Genomic DNA, 23,196 nt, shown 5'->3' on the forward strand with positions numbered 1-23,196 from the left:
ATTCTGGGGTTCGGGGGGCTGGGCTTCAACAGACGGCTTTCAGGGGGATGCAGCTCAGCTGCGACAGTGACTGCAGGTGTCTAAACGGGGAGGACGCGCCACCCCGCGGGGGCCGGGTGAGCCAGGGCGCTGCAGGAAGAGCGTGGAGAGGACAGTCCGTGCTCTGCCCACGAGGAGCTCGAGCGCGCCCGGGATCCCAGCGGCTTCCCACGGCCCCGCCCGCTCTCCGGCGCCCTCTGCTGGGCCGGAATCCGAAACGCAGGGGAGCACTTTCCAGCTTCCTCCAAGCGTGTCCCACGAGGAAGCCGCTCGCCTCCAGGTGCTTAAACTCAGGTTCATCAGACACTGGCAAGAATAAGAAATCTCATGGACGCCGGCCACGCTGGGGTTCACACTGGGGATCCTTTGATCATGTTTCTAGCCCTGACGCTTTATTTACAATGCCTCATTGCTCAGCAGCTGGTTGCTTTATCTAGCAGGCCTCCAAAGCTGAGGGGTACCTACTCAAGTTGGGGCGGGTTTTAGGGTCTTTAGGTGCTAAATAAAGATTTCATGTCACAGGATTCCCAGGGATACCTTCCTTTTTTTTTTTTTTTAATCAAATACTGCAGTACTGATTTAATCAGTATAAAATTGAAAGAGCTTTAGATCTGTAATAAAAATCCAAATTTGGGGAAGGGCAAACTTTAAAACAGCAGCCAAGTAGAGAAGGGTTGGGGAAAGGAGGGGTGCCCAGGGATACCTTCTAACAACGCTCCCTAGACCGAACAAAAACAGAAGAGCACAACAAAAGCAAGCAACAAACAAACCATGAAAATAAATGCCTGCCGATAAAAGAATCATGCTTCCCCCCTTTTTCCAATGCATTTTAAACTTTTATTATGTCACACAAACCTTTTAATACTCCTGAGAGTGCTGGAATTTTCAGAAGAGAGTGGTTGACTGGATCAAGGTCACACACACAGAAAACGGGAAAGTCATAACCCCGATTCTCCTGCATTCCAGTCGTGGTAGTCATTTATAACGAATGTGGTTTATGTAGAACATGACAGAACCAGGTGCCTGGATGCTGCATGTGCCTCTACAGGGTTGGAGAAAATTCAGAAAACATGTTCTGTAAATTACAATGAGGTATTTCTGAACTCAGCCGAGAAGACGGCCTCACACCGATTTCTCTGCCTTCTTTTGCAGACCAAGTTTCGGACAGAAAGATCAACTCGGGTTTTCTTTCCTTTACGGTCCTCAGCAACTGCTGGGTTTCTGTGCTCACGCCGCTTAACGGAAGCCTGGAGGAAAACAGAGGGAGGACTCCATTGATGCCACGTGCTCAGTTGGTTGCATCAATGACTAATGCCCCATATGGCGTCCTTCGGGCATCCTTGGGAGTATCTCAAGCCATCTCTGAGGAAACGAAAATCTGCTCGAGACTAAAAACCCCGAGATAGAGATTTCTCTATAAAGTATTAGAATGTAGGCCGGGCGCGGTGGCTCAAGCCTGTAATCCCAGCACTTTGGGAGGCCGAGGCGGGTGGATCACGAGGTCAAGAGATCGAGACCATCCTGATCAACATGGTGAAACCCCGTCTCTACTAAAAATACAAAAAATTAGCTGGGCGTGGTGGCGCGTGCCTGTAATCCCAGCTACTCAGGAGGCTGAGGCAGGAGAATTGCCTGAACCCAGGAGGCGGAGGTTTTGGTGAGCCGAGATTGCGCCATTGCACTCCAGCCTGGGTAACGAGAGCGAAACTCCGTCTCAAAAAAAAAAGCTAGTCTTTTCAGTGCATCATTGCTGATAACTGAGGGTCTCTTCCAGCCATCAGCTGTCAAGGTACTGAGACTCTTAGCCCGATAGCCCTGCAGGAACCGAGTTCTGCCAACGACCACATGATCTGAGAAGAAGACTGATTTTTCCTTCCCAGAGGAACCTTCAGATTTGGCCCTAGCCTTGGATGACATCTTGGCTGCAGCCTCATCAGAGATCCTGAGGACGACCAAAGCTGGGACTGGAGCCCTGACACTCAGAGACTGTGGGGTAATGTGTCATTTAATCCCCCAGTCGGTGGGAACATACACGGAAAGGAAGAGAAACTTTGCTTTATGAGAGGAATTTAATGGATTTGGAAACAGGAAATAGCACAGTGAGAACTGCCCTTTTTTTTTTTTTTTTTGAGATGGAGTTTCGCTCTTGTTACCCAGGCTGGAGTGCAATGGCGTGATCTCGGCTCACCGCAACCTCCGCCTCCTGGGTTCAGGCAATTCTCCTGCCTCAGCCTCCCCAGTAGCTGGGAATACAGGCACGCGCCACCATGCCCAGCTAATTTTTGTATTTTTAGTAGAGATGGGGTTTCACCATGTTGACCAGGGTGGTCTCGATCTCTTGACCTCGTGATCCCCCCACCTCGGCCTCCCAAAGTGCTGTGATTACAGGCTTGAGCCACCGCACCCAGCTTACCTAGTTTTATCTTCAAGTTTTTGTTTTTTGTTTTTTTTTTTGAGATGGAGTTTCGCTCTTGTTACCCAGGCTGGAGTGCAATGGCGCGATCTTGGCTCACCACAACCTCCGCCTCCTGGGTTCAGGCAATTCTCCTGCCTCAGCCTCCCGAGTAGCTGTGACTACAGGCACGCGCCACCATGCCCAGCTAATTTTTTGTATTTTTAGTAGAGACGGGGTCTCACCATGTTGACCAGGATGGTCTCGATCTCTTGACTTCGTGATCCCCCCACCTCGGCCTCCCACAGTGCTGGGATTACAGGCGTGAGCCACCGCGCCCGGCCCCCATTTTTCTTCTCTTGTAATGAGGGGCCCATCCAAACGGAGGAAAGAAAATATTCAAACATAGAACCCTTTTTTTCTATGTCAAGTATAGCATCAATCGTCACCTTTTACTCACCACTGAGGACAGACTCTGCTTTAAGAACTAGGCATCCGTTTTCCATCTCCCAAGAGGAAACACATTTTTTTTTGGTATTTGAAACTGGCAAGAGGGCTTCTCATTCTCTCATAGGTCCGAGACCATCTCCACACAGAATTTTCCCCATCGCCAAGGAAAATAAGCAACTTACCCAACTATCTCTAGTGTACAATTTGGGTGCATCAAGCTCTCCAGAAGTTTCACAATTCCTTCATTGCTGAAGCTATTTTGAAGCACATTGAGTCTTTTTAGTGTTGTGTTGGTGGCGAAAACAGAGGCAAGAGCATCACAGCAGGCAGTGGTTAACATGCACTCCTCTAGCCTGTGACAAAGAGGCACAGGTAAGATGGGGCCAAGTCCTCGAGGAAAGATGACAGATGAGACGGGTGAGAGGTGGATGTCTACTAGAACCCTCCCTTACAAGTTTTTTTTTTGAGACGGAGTTTCGCTCTTGTTACCCAGGCTGGAGTGCAATGGCGCGATCTCGGCTCACCGCAACCTCCGCCTCCTGGGTTCAGGCAATTCCCCTGCCTCAGCCTCCCGAGTAGCTGGGATTACAGGCACGTGCTACCATGTCCAGCTAATTTTTGTATTTTTAGTAGAGACGGGGTTTCACCATGTTGACCAGGATGGTCTCGATCTCTTGACCTCGTGATCCACCCGCCTCGGCCTCCCAAAGTGCTGGACAAGTTTTGGGCCAAAGAACTTACTACACAGTAGAGCCATCTTTCCTAGATGGACCTGGTAAAAACCCATCTCTACTGAAAACACAAAAGTTAGCCGGGCGCGGTGGTGCACGCCTGTAGTCCCAGCTACTCGGGAAGCTGAGGCAGGAGAATTGCTTGAACCCTGGAGGCCGAGTTTGCCGTGAGCCAAGATTGTGCCACTGCACTCCAGCCTGGGTGACAGAGTGAGAACATCTAAAAAAAAAAAAAGGGAAGCAAATCACAGGTCTTGCCTACACTCAAGGAGACAATGATACCAGGGTGTGACTGGCACAGTCACATTCAGAAGCTGCCTACCAGTTTCCATTCATACCGTCCACATGTGTAGACATGCGTGGTGACATCCAGCATTCCGCTTCTACCTGCCTTATTTTCTTAAAGGAAATAACCGTGATGTCCGAGTTATTTCCAGATCCACTTCCTCTCGTGCTTTCCTTCAGCTTTTCCTCGCAGGAAACAGGGAGCTCTCTCCCCTGGCACCTACCCAATATTCGCCAACTTGCAGGAGGGCTCTTTCAAAGCGTCACATATCTGCTGCATGCCCGTATCGCCCACGTGGTTGCTTCCGAGCTCCAGGCTCTTCAGGTTTCCGTTAGCAGCAAGAACTACGGCGATTTGCTCACAGATCTCGGGGGTAAGGAAACAGCCAAACAGCCTGCAAAGGGGGGAACCTGAGGTCATGACCGGCTGCCTCCAAGGATTCGTACCACAGAGGGTTAAGCGTTCTTGGACCTGGCTTGTAATGTCTGTGAATAAAGGACTTGTTTTGTTTTTTTTTTCCTTTTTATTTATTTATTTTAATTGCATTTTAGGTTTTGGGGTACATGTGCAGAACATGCAAGATAGTTGCATAGGTACACACGTGGCTGTGTGATTTGCTGCCTTCCTCCCCTGCACCCACATCTGGCATTTCTCCCCAGGCTATCCCTCCCCAGCTCCCCCCTACCGCTGTCCGTCCCGTATTCCCCCCAGTAGGCCCCGGTGTCTAGTGCTCCCCTCCGTTTACAGAGCCAAGAGCAGTGTTAACATCCGCAGGTCACTTACAACACACCAGGGCATTATTCAAAACTCCCAGGGCACGTTAAACTCGCAACGATCACAAGGCTCTCATCCTGGTTTTACAAACGAGGAGGCTGAGGCCAGAATGTTTTAAGCATTTTTGTCCCAGGAAGTCAGATTTCCAACCTACGCCTTTGCCATCCTGAGCGTGAATCCGGAAGAATGATGTTAGGCAACCACCTCTGACATTCGTGTTTCTACCTTTCAGTTCTCATGTCAAAATCCAACACTGAGAGAGCAACATGCATTTTCGTAAAGAGAATTTTACCCAATGGCCCTTCCTCTCAAAGCAAGCAAAGTACTTATGGCTGGCCACGCTCTCCCACGTGACCTGCCACTCGCACTCCCTGATTGTCCACTCCTGCGATCCTACTTCAGCGCCTCACCACCCTGACCCTCATGCTGGTTCTTTTTTTTTTTTTTGAGACGGAGTTTCGCTCTTGTTACCCAGGCTGGAGTGCAATGGCGCGATCTCGGCTCACCGCAACCTCCGCCTCCTGGGTTCAGGCAATTCTCCTGCCTCAGCCTCCCGAGTAGCTGGAATTACAGGCACGCGCCACCATGCCCAGCTAATTTTTTGTATTTTTAGTAGAGACGGGGTTTCACCATGTTGACCAGGATGGTCTCGATCTCTTGACCTCGTGATCCCCCCGTCTCGGCCTCCCAAAGTGCTGGGATTACAGGCATGAGCCACCGTGCCCGGCCTAAACAATTTTTTTTTTTTTTTTTTAGGTAAGTGGGAACTCATCAGTTCTGAGAAAATACAAGAAGTCTGATTATTCGGCATCGTTGATGAGGCACACTCAGAAGGCTGCTTGTTACCTATTTCCTCCCGGAGGTTCATTCAGGGGCCGCTGCATCACACCTAAGTTAGGTGTCTCTCCCGGTACCGGTGGCTTGGATATGGCCACCTCCCCCCACGCATCCCTTTTCCAATAAAGCAATTTCCCGACAAAAACATGCCCCTAGGATTGCCCACGCCAGAAGATGTTCTCTGCCTCAGAAACTGTAAGCCGGGCCAGGGCAGGATATTTGGGTCCTTTCTCCTGCGGCATTTCCCATGCTGTGTCCACCTGGGGGCAGGGACAGGTCCAGGCACCCTTCTCTGTGTGATAAGGATCTGAGGGATTTTGTAAACTCTGCTCTTTCTGAGCTACAAGGTTTCGCTAACGAATCTTACCGTGTTTTCATGCCACCTGTTTTTGGGGACCACGGGTTCCCGTACCGGGCTTTCATGCCACCTGTTTTCGGGGACCACGGGTTCCCATACCTTGTTTTCATGCCACCTGTTTTCGGGACCACGGGTTCCCGTACCTTGTTTTCATGCCACCTGTTTTTGGGGACCACGGGTTCCCGTACCGGGCTTTCATGCCACCTGTTTTCGGGGACCACGGGTTCCCATACCTTGTTTTCATGCCACCTGTTTTCGGGACCACGGGTTCCCCTACCTTGTTTTCATGACACCTGTTTTTGGGGACCATGGGTTCCCCTACCGTGCTTTCATGCCACCTGTTTTTGGGGACCACGGGTTCCCCTACTGTGCTTTCATGCCACCTGTTTTTGGGGACCACGGGTTCCCCTACCGTGCTTTCATGCCACCTGTTTTCGGGACCACGGGTTCCCGTACCTGGATCACCCATGATGGCATCATTAGAGTCTTATTTCTGTCGCCAACTCCACCACCCAAGCCCTTACACAGTAGAAACATGGCAACCAGGAGAACTGGGGGAAGACTTACTGCAGCTCCTCTAAACGACAGGAAAATACCAAGGGAAATAGCAAAATCAATGCTCCATAATTCTTTAAGTGATTCACGCTCAGGTCTACTTCTCTGAGACTTGGGCTGAGCAGAAAAGCTTTTCCAAGGAAGTTGCAGCAACCCGCAGTGAGGCAGCAGAAGACCAACCTGCACAGGGCCACACACACAGAAAGAAGAGCAAATCAGCAACGGTGTGAGCGCCAGAGGGGGGCACGCGAGACCACCCACCCCACGTCCACGGGTGCCTCTATGCCTTCTGCTGCCATTGCCAAGATCTCCACCAATGACTTTCTTATTTGGAAAAGGTGATTAAAAGGACCCCAGCTAGTACAGAGGGTGAGTTACGGAATGGATAATGCAGAACAGGGCTTAAGGGAAATCCAACTCCCAGTAACAGAATCATCTCATGGAAGCTACTTCTAGAATTCGGTTTCCCCATTGTTTAATAAAGTCTATTTGGTTAAATTTTATGTGTAGAATGCGTGACTATAATAGCTACGACATAGCCACCTTATTCATAGTAGACATTCCTTTTGAATTAAGTTATTGCAGGCCGGGTGCGGTGGCTCAAACCTGCAATCCCAGCACTTTGGGAGGCCGAGGCGGGTGGACCACGAGGTCAAGAGATCGAGACCATCCTGGTCAACATGGTGAAATCCTGTCTCTACTAAAAATACAAAAAATTAGCTGGGCATGGTGGCACACGCCTGTAATCCCAGCTACTCGGGAGGCTGAGGCAGGAGAATTGCCTGAACCCAGGAGGCGGAGGTTGTGGTGAGCCGAGATCGCGCCATTGCACTCCAGCCTGGGTAACAACAGTGAAACTCCGTCTCAAAAAAAGAAAATATATAAAGAAGCCGGGCGCGGTGACTCACACCTGTAATCCCAACGCTTTGGGAGGCCGAGTCGGGTGGATCGCTTGAGGTTGGAAGCTTGAGACCACCCTGACCAACATGTAGAAACCCTGTCTCCACTAAAAAAACAAAATTAGCTGGGCGTGGTGGCACATGCCCGTAATCCCAGCTACTCGGGAGGCTGAGGCAGGAGAACGGCTTGAACCCAGGAGGCGGAGGTTGCGGTGAGCCGAGATCGCGCCATTGCACTCCAGCCTGGATAACAAGAGTTAACTCATCTCAAAAAAAAAAAAAAAAGATAAAGAATATAATACCAGTTTGTATTGTTTTGGAATCTAGCGAGTCCTCAAACAGGGGTAAAAAAGAAGAAAACAAAATCAGAACAAAAGAAGATGAGCTGCTGCATTCTTCCATGTTTTTGGAAATTGGAATTGCAGGCGGGGGACCGTGTCCTTATTCCGTCTCGCTGGGGACCGCGTCCTTACTCCGTCTAGGTGGGGACCGCGTCCTTACTCCGTCTAGGTGGGGACCGCGTCCTTACTCTGTCTTGTTTCCTGACAGTGTTTTATAGACCCCCACCCTGGGTTTTTGTACCTTGATGCCCTACGTTTGCCACACGTTTTGCCATCTCTCATTGTGTTTGCCACAACCCAACCTCCTGAAAGCTGGCCTTTCCAGCAACTTAGAGCAGAGACGATCTTCCATTGGAGTGCCCCACAGGAGGTGTAGGTACAGGAAGAACCCGTCCTCTACCTTCCTGAAAGAAGGAGACTAAGGAAAAAAAAAAATCCTATTTCAAGGCCATCTAGCAGCAAACCCTTCCTTTGCATTCTTCCTTGTGCTCTGAGTTCCACCTCACTCTACACGAGAATAATATAGGTTCCCTGCTCTTAGAAAGTCAGGTGCTATGGCCTCGGCACTGCGTTTGGAATGTTGTGAACATCGTTTTTTTTTTTCTTTTTTTTAAGATGGAGTTTCACTCTGCCACCAGGCTGGAGTGCAATGGCACGATCTCAGTTCACTGCAACCTCCAACTCCCTGGTTCAAGGGATTCTCCTGCCTCAGCCTCCCGAGTAGCTGGGACTACAGGCACGTTCTACCACGCCCAGCCAAATTTTGTATTTTTAGTAGAGACGGGGTTTCACCATGTTGGCCAGGATAGTCTCAATCTCCTGACCTCATGATCGTCCACCTCGGCCTCTCAAAGTGCTGGGATTACAGGCGTGAGACACTGTGCCCAGCCATGACCACCATTTTTAACTCTCTTTCCAAAGCGTCATGACCCCACTGTCCAGATTGAGAAATACGAGTAGGAAAAAAAAAAAAAATCCAGATACGTTTTTGCCAACGTTTCGCCAATCGGTATGAACCCAGACCTGCCGAACTCCAGAGCCCACGTCCCCCCGCTGCTTTGCGTGGCTGCCCTTTCCCCAGCACCACTCTCTGATCACACGCTTGGACTTTCAGGCCAGTCCGAGCCGACTCACACCAACGAACGGAGCGTACAGTCGGGGTGGACCAGGGCTTCGCACAGTGTGTGCACCCCATCGTCATGCAGAGGGTTGTGGGACAGGGTCAGTTTTCTCAGGCTGCAGCCGCTGGTGATGAGCAAGGCGATTTGTCTGCAGTCACAGGCTCGCAAGTCGCACTTCATCAGGCTGCAAGAGGAATTCGGAGATGAAAAGAGGCTTCCCGCTTACACCAACACCTCTTTCAAATAAAAAAAAAAATCAGAGTCAACCAAGTGAGATATCCACTTAAAAAGAAAAGGAATAGATCTCTCTACTTTTTGTTTTTTTGAGACGGAGTTTTGCTCCTGTTGCCCAGGCTGGAGTGCAGTGGCGCAATCTTGGCTCACTGTGACCTTCTGCCTCCCAGGTTCAAGCGATTCTCCTGCCTTAGCCTCCCGAGTAGCTGAGATTACAGGCACACGTCACCACGCCCACCTAAATTTTTTTTTCTTTTTTTTTTTTGAGACGGAGTTTCGCTCTTGTTACCCAGGCTGGAGTGCAATGGCGCGATCTAGGCTCACCGCAACCTCAGCCTTCTGGGTTCAAGCAATTCTCCTGCCTCAGCCTCCCGAGTAGCTGGGATTACAGGCACGCGCCACCATGCCCAGCTAATTTTTTGTGTTTTTAGTAGAGACGGGGTTTCACCATGTTGACCAGGATGGTCTCATCTCTTGACCTCTTGATCCACCTGCCTCAGCCTCCCAAAGTACTGGGATTATAGGCGTGAGCCACCGCGCCCAGCCTGTATTCATTTTTTGAGATGGAGTTTTGCTCTTGTTGCCCAGGCTGGAGTGCCGTGGCATGATCTCAGCTCACGGCAACCTCCACCTCCCAGGTTCAACTGATTCTCTTGCCTCGGCCTCCTGAGTAGCTGGGATTACAGGCGCCTGACACCACGCCTGGCCAATTTTTGTTTCAACATGTTGGCCAGGCTGGTCTTGAACTCCCGACGTCAAGCGATCCACCCCTCAGCCTCCCGAAGTACCAGGATTATAGGTGTGAGCCAGCAGGCCTGGTTAGTTTAAATTTAAAGGTTGATTTCAGATTATTGGAAGATTTAAGTATGTTTATGACACGGGCACGTGAATTAGTTCTCTCAATTGCAAATTTTATGCAGTTAATATGAAGGTCAACTATTTCTGATGAAAATGTGCCGGAATGGCGACATTCTCTGTGAAATACCGGGTTCTGAAGCCTCTGCCCAAAAAAGGAATATAAAAATCACACCAACAGCTTTTTGTACTAATGACATATGGATATAATTTGATTTGCTGGGTTCAGATATTGTTAAAATTAGTTTCAGCTGCTTCCTTCTGCTCTTTAATGTGGCTGCAGGAAAATTTCAGTTCGTGGCTTGAATAATTTCCAACGGACACTGTTTTAGGGTTTCACGAGTCACCTGTACTTCAGGAACACCAGAGGAATTAGATCATTACAGAAATATCAGTAGAAGGGGAAGCCGTTTTATATAAAACATCAATGTAGAAATTGAAATCAAGACAGCAATCATGTTGGTGAGGTAGAAATAAACCATGAGCTGAAAACCTCTGAGGAATGAGTGGCATCGAAGGTAGGTAGCAGGTAGTGTTACGGAAAGGGCACCTCCACCCACCAGCACCAGCCGTTTCCCTGAGATGCAGTGGGTGACTCACCTCAGATGAGTTATTTGGCATGTGGGCTCCGTCAGGATCTCGTGCAGAAGTGAAAACATGTTTAGGGAAATGGACATGCAGTTGAGGCTCAGGCAGGTCAGGCTCCGGTTAGAAGCCACAGCGCTGAGTATGTCCTCAAAACCAGTGCCCGTCGAGACATAGGAAAATCTGCAGAAGACAGAGTGGCAGGAAAGGGCCAGTAAAGGTCTGAACAGCTCCGCAATGTCTCCTGCCTGCTTTACTTCATTCCAGAATAAAGATTCTGGGCGTGGATTACGTCCTCACACATGGCTCTCCATCTTAAATTTCTAGTCAGGTCCAAAGACTATTGCTAGTTCCAAGGCCAGCCTGTCGACCGTGAAGTAATCCCTGGCTCTTTATTGTGTGTTCACCTTACTGATTTTCTTTTTGTTTTTTTTTTTGAGACGGAGTTTCGCTCTTGTTACCCAGGCTGGAGTGCAATGGCGCAATCTCGGCTCACCGCAACCTCCGCCTCCTGGGTTCAGGCAATTCTCCTGCCTCAGCCTCCCGAGTAGCTGCCACCATGCCCAGCTAATTTTTGTATTTTTAGTAGAGACGGGGTTTCACCATGTTGACCAGGATGGTCTCGATCTCTTGACTTCGTGATCCACCCGCCTCGGCCTTTCAAAGTGCTGGGATTACAGGCATGAGCCACCGCGCCCGGCCCACCTTACTGATTTTCGTAAGCAGGATTCACGAGTGGGATACTGAGAAAATGTACATCCACATGCGTAAGTTTAATCATGCTCTTCTATACTGAGAGCAAAAGACATAATATGCTGATGGCTGGTATAGCCACAGGACCAAGCACATGTAAATCATTCCGTTTCAGCAGTCCTGGCCAGAGCAATCAGGCAAGAGACAGAAATAAATGGCCGGCTGGTCGCGGTGGCTCACACCTGTAATCCCAGCACTTTGGGAGGCCGAGGCGGGTGGATCACGAGGTCAAGAGATCGAGACCATCCTGGTCAACATGGTGAAACCCCGTCTCTACTAAAAATACAAAAAATCAGCTGGGCATGATGGTGCGTGCCTGTAATCCCAGCTACTCAGGAGGCTGAGGCAGGAGAATTGCCTGAACCCAGGAGGCAGAGGTTGTGGTGAGCCGAGATCGCGCCATTGCACTCCAGGCTGGGTAACAAGAGCAAAACTCCGTCTCAAAAAAAAAAACAAAAACAAAAACAAAAAGAAATTTACAGATTTAACCCTATTCCTATCAAATTACCAATGGCATTCTTCACAGAACTAGAAAAAAACTATTTTAAAGTTCATATAGAACTGAAAGACAGCCCCAACAGCCAAGGCAGTCTTCAGCAAAAAGAACAAAGGTGGAGGCGTCACACTACTCAATTTCCAGCTGTACGTAGGCTACGGTCACCGAAACAGCATGGTCCTGGTACACGAGCACAGAGACCAGTGGGACAGAACGCAGACCCCAGAAGTGCGGGCGCACGCCTACAACCATGTGACCTTCAACAAAGTTGACAAGAACACGCAATGGAGAAAGGGCTCCCTTTTCACTAACGGGTGCTGGGGTAACCGACCAGTCACATGCAGAAGACAAACCGAACGCCTTCTTCACACCACGTGCAAAAAACAACTCACATCCTCAGAAGCACCACTGATTTTCACCCGGAGAACACCGAGAAAGAGCCTCCTCTGGGCTTTCAGATTCTGCCCTTGCTCCCGGATTGGCCATTTTTAAACACAGTATCCAGAATGAGTTTCTTAAAATGCAAGCTAAATTATGGCATCTCTGCTCAAAACCCCTCAAAACTCCTCACCTCGCTCCAGAAAACCCAGTCCCAACCCTGGTTACAACACAGGATCCTACCACGGACACCTCTGAGCCACTTCACTGGCACCCTTCCTCTCACGCCAGTCTAACCACAAAGCCTTTGTTTCCACCGTTTCTCCCACCCCCCCAGGAACGACCAACAGCTGTTTCTTTGATTCATTCTTTCACCTCTTTCAAGTCTTTGTTCAAACCTCACTTTCCCTGTGGAACTTATTGCTACAGGCTATACCCTTCCACACCCCCAAATATCCACTTAGGCACAGGCTATACCCTTCCACACCCCCAAATATCCACTTAGGCACAGGCTATACCCTTCCACACCCCCAAATATCCACTGAGGCACAGGCTATACCCTTCCACACCCCCAAATATCCACCTAGGCACCTGTCCTTGCCATTCGTTTCCCCATAGCACTCTTAACCCTAAAATACTTTACAATGCATGCACTTATTATGTTTTCCTATATTCTGTCTCATCAGAGAGCCAAGCAAGGACATTTGTCTTTTTTCCCCTATCCCAAGCGATAGACTAGCACTTCCAAGTAGGCGTTCTTCTTGAATGAAAACAACACTAACTCTTGGGCTTCCAGAATCCTAAGAACACCATAGATGTTGATGTGTGCTGAATAATTTAGTGACATTCCCTGTGGAGCTACTGTAAACTCAGATAAATACTGATTATCCCAATGAGTGTTTCGGCAAGTGCAGCTGCTTTTCACCTGATTCTGACGCCTCTCTAGGAAAGAAACGGCTAGACGCCTACCCTGACCCATTTCCACTTTCTCCCTTAAGATAACTCCAGTGGTTACTATTTCTTCCTGCTTGCAAGAGACTACTTTGCAGTTATATGAGGCTGTGTGAGGACAAGATAAACAGACCAGTGAGATGCAAGCAGAAGTGATACAAGACAGAGTTTTGGAAAGGCTCCCTCAAGGAAGCCCCTGAAGCTTAGCGATAAACCTTTCCTTCTCCCTTCTGTTGCTTCCTGCCTTGAAGGCAGCCATGTTGGCTGGGACCTCAGCGTCACTGTGGCCCAAGGTCATCTTTATCACAGACACACTAAAGATGGGAGACAAGTACAGAAGGAGCCTCGGCCCTGATGAGCCTGACCCGAAAGTAGGTTTTGTATATCGTCTTCTCCGAGAGAAAGGAAGAGAGATGGCAGTTATTCCTGGAGGAGCATCTAAGGCAGCGGTCGGTACAGTACTCACCGAAGTGTGCGAAGTCGGCAGCTAGGATGCTCCAGGGCTTGAGACAGGATCCTTTCTGAAAGATTGTTAAGGTCACTGTCGAAAACGTGCAGCTCCTGGAGATTCTCCATCGTCCGAGAAAGAGAGCAGAGGTCTCTCCAGTAGACAAGGCTCTTCATTTGACTACAGGGAAGAAAGATCGAGTTTTCCAACAGAATCCATTCAACTCCAGCAAGTTAAGAAACGTGTACATTAAGGTATCTTTTGAGAGTGCCTGCTGCTCACTCCGACTTCAGACCACTCAGCGAGAAATAGAGTAGGGTCGGCCATGAAAACTCAGTACTCAGACCCACTGAAGGAGCTGGTGACTCCATATTCAGGTGAGAGAGATGCAGCAGAGTGCAGGGCCTTTAAATGTGAGATTAAATATATATATATGTTTTTTGAGACAGAGTTTCGCTGTTGTTACCCAGGCTGGAGTGCAATGGCGCCATCTCGGCTCACCGCAACCTCCACCTCCTGGGTTCGGGCAATTCTCCTGTCTCAGCCTCCGGAGTAGCCGGGATTACAGGCGCGCACCACCATGCCCAGCTAATTTTTTGTATTTTTAGTAGAGACGGGGTTTCACCATGTTGACCAGGATGGTCTCGATCTCTTGACCTCGTGATCCACCCGAAAATACATATCACAAGTTTTGTGCTATCATGAACAGTCCTGGAATGTAACAGCACGAGGTTTATTTCTCTTTAATCTATACAACAGATCTGAAGAAATTAGGTGAAACCACCGCTTCACAACGAGGCCGTTCTGCCCTCCAGCAGACATCTGGCTATGTCTAAAGATTTTTGTTGTTGTCACAGCCGGAGAGAAGGAAATGCTACTGGCTGAAGGAGAGACCAGAAATACTGCTAAACCCTCACCACAATGAACGGGCTGGCCGAAGGGGTCAACAGCGCTGAGGTGGAACTCAAACTTTCAGTTCAAACAGAAGCAGAGACACTGACGTCACGGGTCTAATCAGACGCCAGATTGGACATCGAGTTTAATGGCCCTGTGTTTGTCTTGTTCTGGTCAACCAGCTCTAGAATTACGGGCAGGTCTCAGCAAAACAGGAAAGAGGATTTTTTTTTTAAGACTCACCTAGCGGTCGGCCTCACGGTTGGCTCTCTGCCTTCAAAGATGCGTTGAACACTCAACTTGAGGGTCTGCACGTGACGGCAGTGCCCCAGGCAGTATAACGAGACCATCATGTCATTGTTGGCTTCAAGGTAAACGGTAACCTCCTGCAAAGGGTCCACAGTCATTTTAACAAATTCTTCCTCCCGATTCTCAAAGAGACAGTAAAACAGAGACACGTGGTGCGTCAGCTTCTCCGCGTCTCGGCCCACGTGTTTCAGGTATGCCAGCGAGTGCTGCCTGAAGGCGTCCACCGTCGGCAGCTGGAAGCCGAAGGACGTCTCCAGAATCCTTCTCCTCTTTTCATTCAGAAGGCCGTAAATGAAAGAATACACTTGACTAAAGTTACAGTATTGTTCCCTCTTCTCTTTATGCCCGCTCGCGCCCGAGGGGAGCTGGCAGGGAGGCACTGGCATCAGGAACGCAATGGCCGCGCAGAACTCCTGCAGGGTCAGGTGGATGAACGTGCAGCAGTCTTTATGAGTGCTGCTTGGCAGGACAATGTTCAGGGTCTGCAGCAGGGAGACGTCGGCCTCGGTGAGCCCGACACAGCTGAAGTCTTCCCGACTGAAATGTAGGGTGTTTTTGAAGAGGCCTCCCGCAGCCAGCGAACACAGACGTTTGAGGAGGTTTAGGTGATACTCACTGGCGGCAGCTCCAGCCTCCGACGTGAAGGCACCCGCAAGAAAGTGGGCATGGAGATCCGTGGGGGTTTGGAAGCAGAGTTCGAGGTCCTGCTCCCCCGTGTCCCTCTGCTGACTCAGGGCAGAGCACGTGATCCAGCATAAGATGGGGACTCGGCACAGACCGGAGAGCATGTCGTTGCCACGAACGAGTCGGAGGGCCGCCGAAGCCTTCTGGCGGTCGTTGAAGAACGAGTTAAAGTAGATCTCCCTCTTACCGTTAGAGAGATGCAAGCTCGTGAAGATATCCGCGGTTTTCCAGAACATGTTGACGGCACCCTCGTTGGTGAACCTCGAGGAGATGAGGAACCAGCAACCTGGGGCCATTTTTCTCCTCAGCAAACTGACCAGGAGGATCGGGATCGGAACTCTCTGGGTGCTGTCGCTACACAAAGCGTGTTCGTCGATGTTTAACTGGAAACTCACGTTGTCCAAGTCCTCCAGGATGAAAAGGACTTGCCCGGGATCAGACAGGATGTCTGCGACGGGAGCCTGGCGGTGAGGCCAGTCCTTGGCGATCAGCTCAGCCAGGCTGAGGCTGCTCATCTGGTTTATTTCGTGAGCAGTGAGGGGAACGACGTACGAGATCGTGTTGGGCCACATGTCACCGCTGAGCCACCTCGTCACTGCCATTCTCACAATCATGGTTTTGCCAGAGGCCGCCTCTCCCATCAGGAACACGTTGAGATCCCTTGCTGAGTAAGGGCTGGTAGGATCGTAGGCCAAGTGAATCACGTAGAACACATCCGCGGCAGTGTCACAGAAAAACTTATAGTGAAATTCTCCCAGAGTCTGATTTTCCCATTGCAGCGTGAATTTTCTCCTCATGAGAGCTTTGCATGCTTCCACATTGCCTAAGTCAGCGGGTACATGGCAGAAAGAAATGCAAAGATAAAAGTTTAGGCCGGGCGCCGTGGCTCAAGCCTGTAATCCCAACACTTTCGGAGGCCGGGGCGGGTGGATCACCAGGTCAGGAGATCGAGACCATCCTGGTCAACATGGTGAAACCCTGTCTCTACTAAAAATACAAAAATTAGCTGGGCATGGTGGCGCGTGCCTGTAATCCCGGCTACTCCGGAGGCTGAGGCAGGAGAATTGCCTGAACCCAGGAGGCGGAGGTTGCGGTGAGCCGAGATCGCGCCATTGCACTCCAGCCTGGGTAACAAGAGCGAAACTCAGTCTCAAAAAAAAAAAAAGTTTAAGATGTACGATCAGTCTTACCTTGTTTTCATGTCTACAGGAAAAGCATGGTAGAAATTTTCACTTACTACTCATCATAAAGATACAGGTACAAGGATATTTACTAACATGTTGCTTTTTTTGTTGTTGAGACAGAGTCTCACTCCGTCGCCCAGGCTGGAGTACAGTGGTGCAGTCTCGGCTCACTGCAGCCTCCACCTCTCGGGTTCAAGCGATTCTCCTGCCCCAGTCTCCCGAGTAGCTGAGACTACAGGCGTGCACCACCACACCCGGCTAATATATATATATTTTTTTGAGACGGAGTTTTGCTCTCGTTGCCCAGGCTGGAGTGCAATGGTGCGATCTCAGCTCACCGCAACTTCTGCCTCCTGGGTTCAGGCAATTCTCCTGCCTCAGCCTCCCAAGTAGCTGGGATTACAGGCACGTGCCACCATGCCCAGCTAATTTTTTGTATTTTTAGTAGAGATGGGGTTTCACCATGCTGACCAGGATGGTCTCGATCTCCTGACTTTGTGATCCGCCCGCCTCGGCCTCCCAAAGTGCTGGGATTACAGGCTTGAGCCACTGTGCCCAGCCTAATTTTTTATATTTTTAGTGAAGTCGGGGGTTTCACCATGTTGGCCAGGCTGATCTTAAACTCCTGGCCTCAGGTGATCCACCTGCCTCTGCCTCTCAATGCGCTTCGATTCCAGGCATGAGCCACTGCACCCGGCCCGTGTTGCTTTAAAGGAAAAAGGTTGGATAAAACCTATTCACCCCTACGATGGAATCGGCATCTATTTTAGCATTGCGCCCTCTCATTCGCTTGGCATCGGGGACATATTCCTCCCTGTTTTGGGGTTCCATAGCATTTTATGTAGCCTTCAGTTATAATGCTAGTTTCACACCCAGCTTTTCCTTTGAGGGAATAACTTGAGTTGAGGGACTGTTTCCTGGCACGCGTTCAGCTCGAAGCAGCTAACCTGTTACATCTCTGCCCGTCAGTCGTCAGGTGCACACTCACCTTTCCTTCTGGTTTGTTTACACGTATTTTTACTTAAATCCTGACCATTTAATGAACTGCTCAAGATAAATGAAATGACTTTGGGAGGCTGAGGTGGGTGGATCACGAGGTCAAGAGATCGAGACCATCCTGGTCAACATGGTGAAACCCCGTCTCTACTAAAAATACAAAAAATTAGCTGGGCGTGGTGGCGCGTGCCTGTAATCCCAGCACTTTGGGAGGCCGAGGCGGGTGAATCACGAGGTCAAGAGATCGAGACCATCCTGGTCAACATGGTGAAACCCCGTCTCTACTAAAAATATAAAAAATTAGCTGGGCATGGTGGTGCGTGCCTGTAATCCCAGCTACTCGGGAGGCTGAGGCAGGAGAATTGCCTGAACCCAGGAGGCGGAGGTTGCGGTGAGCCGAGATCGTGCCATTGCACTCCAGCCTGGGTAACAAGAGCGAAACTCCGCCTCAAAAAAAAAAAAAAAAGAAGTTTCTACACAGCAAAAGATACAATCAAAAAGTGAAGAGACAACCCGTACATGGGGAAATGTATCTGCAGACCACCCATCTGAAAGGAGTCAGTAACCAGGATATAGAAGGAGCTCAAACAGCTGTAGAGGAAAAAGTCTAATAATTGGATCAAAAATGTACACAAGACTCGAACATGTTTCAAAAGAAGATATACAAGTGGCAGACAGGCATATGAAAAGGTGCTCAACATATTGATCAAAGACATGCACATCAGAGCTACAAGGAGGCGTCATCTCACCCTGGTTAAAATAACTCACATCCAAAAGACACACAAGAACAAATGCTGGAGAGGGTGTAGAGAAAAGGGAACCCTCATACACTCTTAAACAATTTTTTTTCTTTATCCAGGGGAAAGCGTGAATGCAGTCCCCGTCACCACAAATTATGCAGTGGAGCTTGCCGCATTTGGGGAGATGGCGGGGGTCAGCACATCTGGAGTGCACTGGGTAAGCCTCCCTGTGGGAAAACCACCCTCGTGATCACCGTATCTCCCCACCAGGTAGCTACGGAACCCTCATATACTCTTGATGGGAATGTAAGTCAGTAAAACCACTGTGAGGGTCAGTTTGGAGGTTCCTTGGAAACCTGAGAATACAGTTACCACATGACCCAGCAATCCCGCTGCTGAGCATACACCCAAAAGGAAGGAAGTAAGTCTATCAAAGAGATGTCTGCAGTACCGTGCGTGTGGCAGCTGCGTTCACAAAAGCCAAGATTTGGAAGCAACCGTAGCGTCCATCAGCAGATAAAGAAAGGGTGGTACCTTTAGACAATGGAGCACTATTGGGCCATAAGAAGTATGAGATCCCGTCATTTACAACAAGGTAGTTGGAACGGGTCATCCTTAAGTGAAACAAGCCACACACAGAAAGACAAACGTCGCGTGTTTTCACTTATTTGTGGGAACGTAAAACACCACGGAAACAACTGAACTCAAGGTTACCAGAGTCTGGAAGGGGAATAGGGGATGAGGTGGGTGCAGGTGGGGTTGGTTAATGAGTCCAGAAAAAAAAAAACCACCTAGTATTTGATAGCACGGAGCGACACATACTCAGTAAGTATATACCGTAAAATAAAAGTGTAATTGGATTGTACCACGAAGGATAAAACTTGAAAGGGCAAATCCCCCATTTCACATGACATGATTATTACACATGGAACGCCTGAACATCTCATGGACTCCATAAATATACATACCTGATGTGTACCCACAAAAATTAAAGATCTATAGTCCAATTTCCTTCATTTCAGTTGACTTTTAAATTCGAACATTCGGATAAAAATAATTCAGAAGTCACATTGTCAACCTACTGCTACTAATAACCTAGTTGATGTCTAGGAGTTAAATATTAATTCTAGTTACATGTTGAAGGTATGGTTTGACATGATCTTTTAAAAATAAGATTTGTCATAGACATTTGAGGTTCACAACATGGTGTTATGGGATACGTAGAGATCACAAGGGAGTTACTGCAGTGGGAGAAGCAAATTAGCATCACCACACAGTTACTTCTGTGTGTGACTAGAAGAGCTGAAGGAGGCTTGTTTAACAGAAATACCTGTAGATCTCTGGACTTGTTCACTGCACACATCCGCTACTTGTTAGAATGACCAGTTTAATGAACCCTTGTTTCTCGAGTTATTAAAATACTGAGCCTGTATCGCTTGGCATTAAAAGGCATATCAGATACACAACTGGGGTTCAGGCGCCAGTGTGGGTAACTCATTGAGCTCTTTTTTTTTTTTTGAGACGGAGTTTTGCTGTTGTTACCCAGGCTGGAGTGCAATGGCGCGATCTCGGCTCACGGCAACCTCCGCCTCCTGGGTTCAGGCAATTCTCCTGCCTCAGCCTCCCGAGTAGCTGGGACTACAGGCACGCACCGCCATGCCCAGCTAATTTTTTGTATTTTTAGTAGAGACGGGGTTTCACCATGTTGACCAGGATGGTCTCGATCTCTCGACCTTGTGATCCACCCGCCTCGGCCTCCCAAAGTGCTGGGATTACAGGCGTGAGCCACCGCGCCTGGCCTGTCTGTGCTCTTAACCAATGGAGTGTCTAAGCAGCATCAAGCAGACAGCGTTCTTGGGGTTTGTCTCCTTTTCCCACCGCAGACCCTGTCCAGGAAGCAGTGAATAGAAAGCGTTACTTGAAGCATTGGCCTGTCACCATCCACTCTCCACTGGGCTTATGGCCTCACCCTCAGGAAGATGAAATGTATCCACCTGAGCAAATCACAGAGGTGAACAGTGGACTCTTCATCCGGGAGGAGCATCTGCCCACTGTGCGCTGAAGGAAAAACAACGCACCAGGTTCTCTAACGGGACTGGCCACTGGCCACTTTTTATAGATTGTGCCTCCCTTACGGTTTCACTTCTGTATCCATTAGAGGTTGCTTTTTTTTTTTTTTTTTGAGACAGAGTCTTGCTCTTGTTACCCAGGCTGGAGTGCAATGGCGCGATCTCGGCTCACGGCAACCTCCGCCTCCTGGGTTCAGGCAATTCTCCTGCCTCAGCCTCCCGAGTAGCTGGGATTACAGGCATGTGCCACCGTGCTCAGCTAATTTTTTGTATTTTTAGTAGAGACAGGGGTTCACCATGTTGACCAGGATGGTCTGGATCTGTTGACCTCGTGATCCACCCGCCTCGGCCTCCCAAAGTGCTGGGATTACAGGCGTGAGCCACCGCGCCCAGCCCGCTTCTTCTATTCAAATTGCTCTATCTAGATATGTCATTGTAACTCATTGGTAAAAACCTTGGAAGGGTATCTATGAAAACTGATAAGTTGTTACTCCTTTGGAAGGAGCCGCAGAATGGGGACGGCTTAAGATGCTTTTAAGCTTATCTGAAAATGCTTACCTGGAAATCTGGTAAATCGAAATGGGCCTAAGTATAGTAGAGAGTGTGACCTTTTTCTTGGATACAGGTATTGCTTTGCCATCCGGGCTGGAGTGCAGTGGCGTGATCATGTCTCACTGCAGCCTCAGCCTCCAGAGTTCAAGCAATTCTCCCACTTCGGCCTCCCAAGTAGCTGGGATTACAGGCATGCGCCACCACGCCTGGCTTATTTTTGCAATTTTTTTTTTGTAGAGTCGAGGACTTGCCAAGTTGGCCAGGCTGGTCTCGAACTCCCAGCCTCAAGCAATCCGCCTGCCTCGGCCTCCCAAAGTACAAGCAGGCATCACTGCACCTGGCCCAATTTTATTTTTACACATTTGTATCTGTCCGCCTGGAAAGTTCGGAAGGTGTTAGCTATTAATGTTGGCTATACTCAACGACGTGGGATTCCAGGTGACCTTAGTTTTTTGTTTTGTTTTTTGTATTCTTTGAATACTGTAGGCTATGTGTTAGATTTTTTTCTGGTTGTAAATTTATATGCGAGAAGATGTGAAAAATGAAAAAACAGCTTTCAGCTCTCGAATAAGGTGGGCGAGTGGGATACGCTAGCCAAGTTTCCCTATTGCTCACCTGATTCAGCTTCAAACTCCCTATCTTCTCATTTTGTGCCAGAGGTTTAAATCTGGGACCAAACCTGGACCTGGCCCATGAGACGGTTTTAAATTTTAAGCCATTTTTAAAGTTTGAAATGGGTACCAACAATTAAATGTGAAAGAGGCAGACACTGAGATCTGGCTTCTCCTCGCATCAGAAGGTAACACTGGAGTCTCGCTACCATGATCAATTAACCAACAGCAGTTTAGCAGACGGTAAATGATTTGTTTTAGGCTATGACTGGAGACAACCTGAAATCTCTTCCTCCGTATGACCAGTTCAGGGGCAGCAGTAAGCCTGCACATGTATTTTATCTAGAGCTGGCGGCTACTCTGCACATTTTCAGTACCTGTCGGGCTTGTCCCTGTAAGTCTTTCTAGATGCCCAGAAGATAAACAATGGATAGAGCCAGGCATGGTGGCTCACGCCTGTCATCTCAGCACTTTGGATAGAGCCTGGCACGGTGGCTCACGCCTGTTATCTCAGCACTTTGGATAGAGCCTGGCACGGTGGCTCCTGCCTGTCATCTCAGCACTTTGGATAGAGCCGGGCACGGTGGCTCCTGCCTGTCATCTCAGCACTTTGGATAGAGCCTGGCACGGTGGCTCCTGCCTGTCATCTCAGCACTTTGGATAGAGCCGGGCACGGTGGCTCACGCCTGTCATCTCAGCACTTTGGATAGAGCCGGGCACGGTGGCTCCTGCCTGTCATCTCAGCACTTTGGATAGAGCCTGGCACGGTGGCTCCTGCCTGTCATCTCAGCACTTTGGATAGAGCCTGGGCACGGTGGCTCCTGCCTGTCATCTCAGCACTTTGGATAGAGCCGGGCACGGTGGCTCCTGCCTGTCATCTCAGCACTTTGGATAGAGCCTGGCACGGTGGCTCCTGCCTGTCATCTCAGCACTTTGGATAGAGCCTGGCACGGTGGCTGCTGCCTGTCATCTCAGCACTTTGGATAGAGCTGGGCACGGTGGCTCCTGCCTGTCATCTCAGCACTTTGGATAGAGCCTGGCATGGTGGCTCCTGCCTGTCATCTCAGCACTTTGGATAGAGCCGGGCACGGTGGCTCACGCCTGTCATCTCAGCACTTTGGATAGAGCCTGGGCACGGTGGCTCCTGCCTGTCATCTCAGCACTTTGTATAGAGCCTGGCACGGTGGCTCCTGCCTGTCATCTCAGCACTTTGGATAGAGCCGGGCACGGTGGCTCCTGCCTGTCATCTCAGCACTTTGGATAGAGCCGGGCACGGTGGCTCCTGCCTGTCATCTCAGCACTTTGGATAGAGCCGGGCATGGTGGCTCCTGCCTGTCATCTCAGCACTTTGGATAGAGCCGGGCACGGTGGCTCCTGCCTGTCATCTCAGCACTTTGGATAGAGCCGGGCACGGTGGCTCATGCCTGTCATCTCAGCACTTTGGATAGAGCCGGGCACGGTGGCTCACGCCTGTCATCTCAGCACTTTGGATAGAGCCTGGCACGGTGGCTCCTGCCTGTCATCTCAGCACTTTGGATAGAGCTGGGCACGGTGGCTCACGCCTGTCATCTCAGCACTTTGGATAGAGCCGGGCACGGTGGCTCACGCCTGTCATCTCAGCACTTTGGATAGAGCCACGCACGGTGGCTCCTGCCTGTCATCTCAGCACTTTGG

General features: G+C 49.6%; 1 protein-coding gene and 1 non-coding gene across 2 annotated transcripts in view; both read right to left on the bottom strand.

Moving 5' to 3' along the window:
* Positions 1-891: 891 nt before the first annotated feature.
* Positions 892-23,196, bottom strand: part of NLRP11 (NLR family pyrin domain containing 11) — a 25,950-nt gene continuing 3,645 nt past the window's right edge. Inside the window, exons 2-9 of the mRNA XM_054249455.2 lie at positions 14,621-16,193; positions 13,502-13,663; positions 10,473-10,640; positions 8,797-8,967; positions 6,435-6,602; positions 4,122-4,292; positions 3,064-3,234; positions 892-1,286 (exon numbers count right to left, since the gene is read on the bottom strand). Coding sequence (XP_054105430.1) covers positions 1,082-1,286; positions 3,064-3,234; positions 4,122-4,292; positions 6,435-6,602; positions 8,797-8,967; positions 10,473-10,640; positions 13,502-13,663; positions 14,621-16,193 — 2,789 coding nt within the window. The 3' untranslated portion in view covers positions 892-1,081. The remainder of the gene's footprint in view (positions 1,287-3,063; positions 3,235-4,121; positions 4,293-6,434; positions 6,603-8,796; positions 8,968-10,472; positions 10,641-13,501; positions 13,664-14,620; positions 16,194-23,196) is intronic.
* LOC128930579 (U1 spliceosomal RNA) lies at positions 18,407-18,568 on the bottom strand. Its single transcript, XR_008478814.1, has one exon. It is a non-coding gene; the product is annotated as a U1 spliceosomal RNA (small nuclear RNA).

Source organism: Callithrix jacchus, chromosome 22, assembly GCF_049354715.1.
Source record: "Callithrix jacchus isolate 240 chromosome 22, calJac240_pri, whole genome shotgun sequence".
NCBI lineage: Eukaryota > Metazoa > Chordata > Mammalia > Primates > Cebidae > Callithrix > Callithrix jacchus.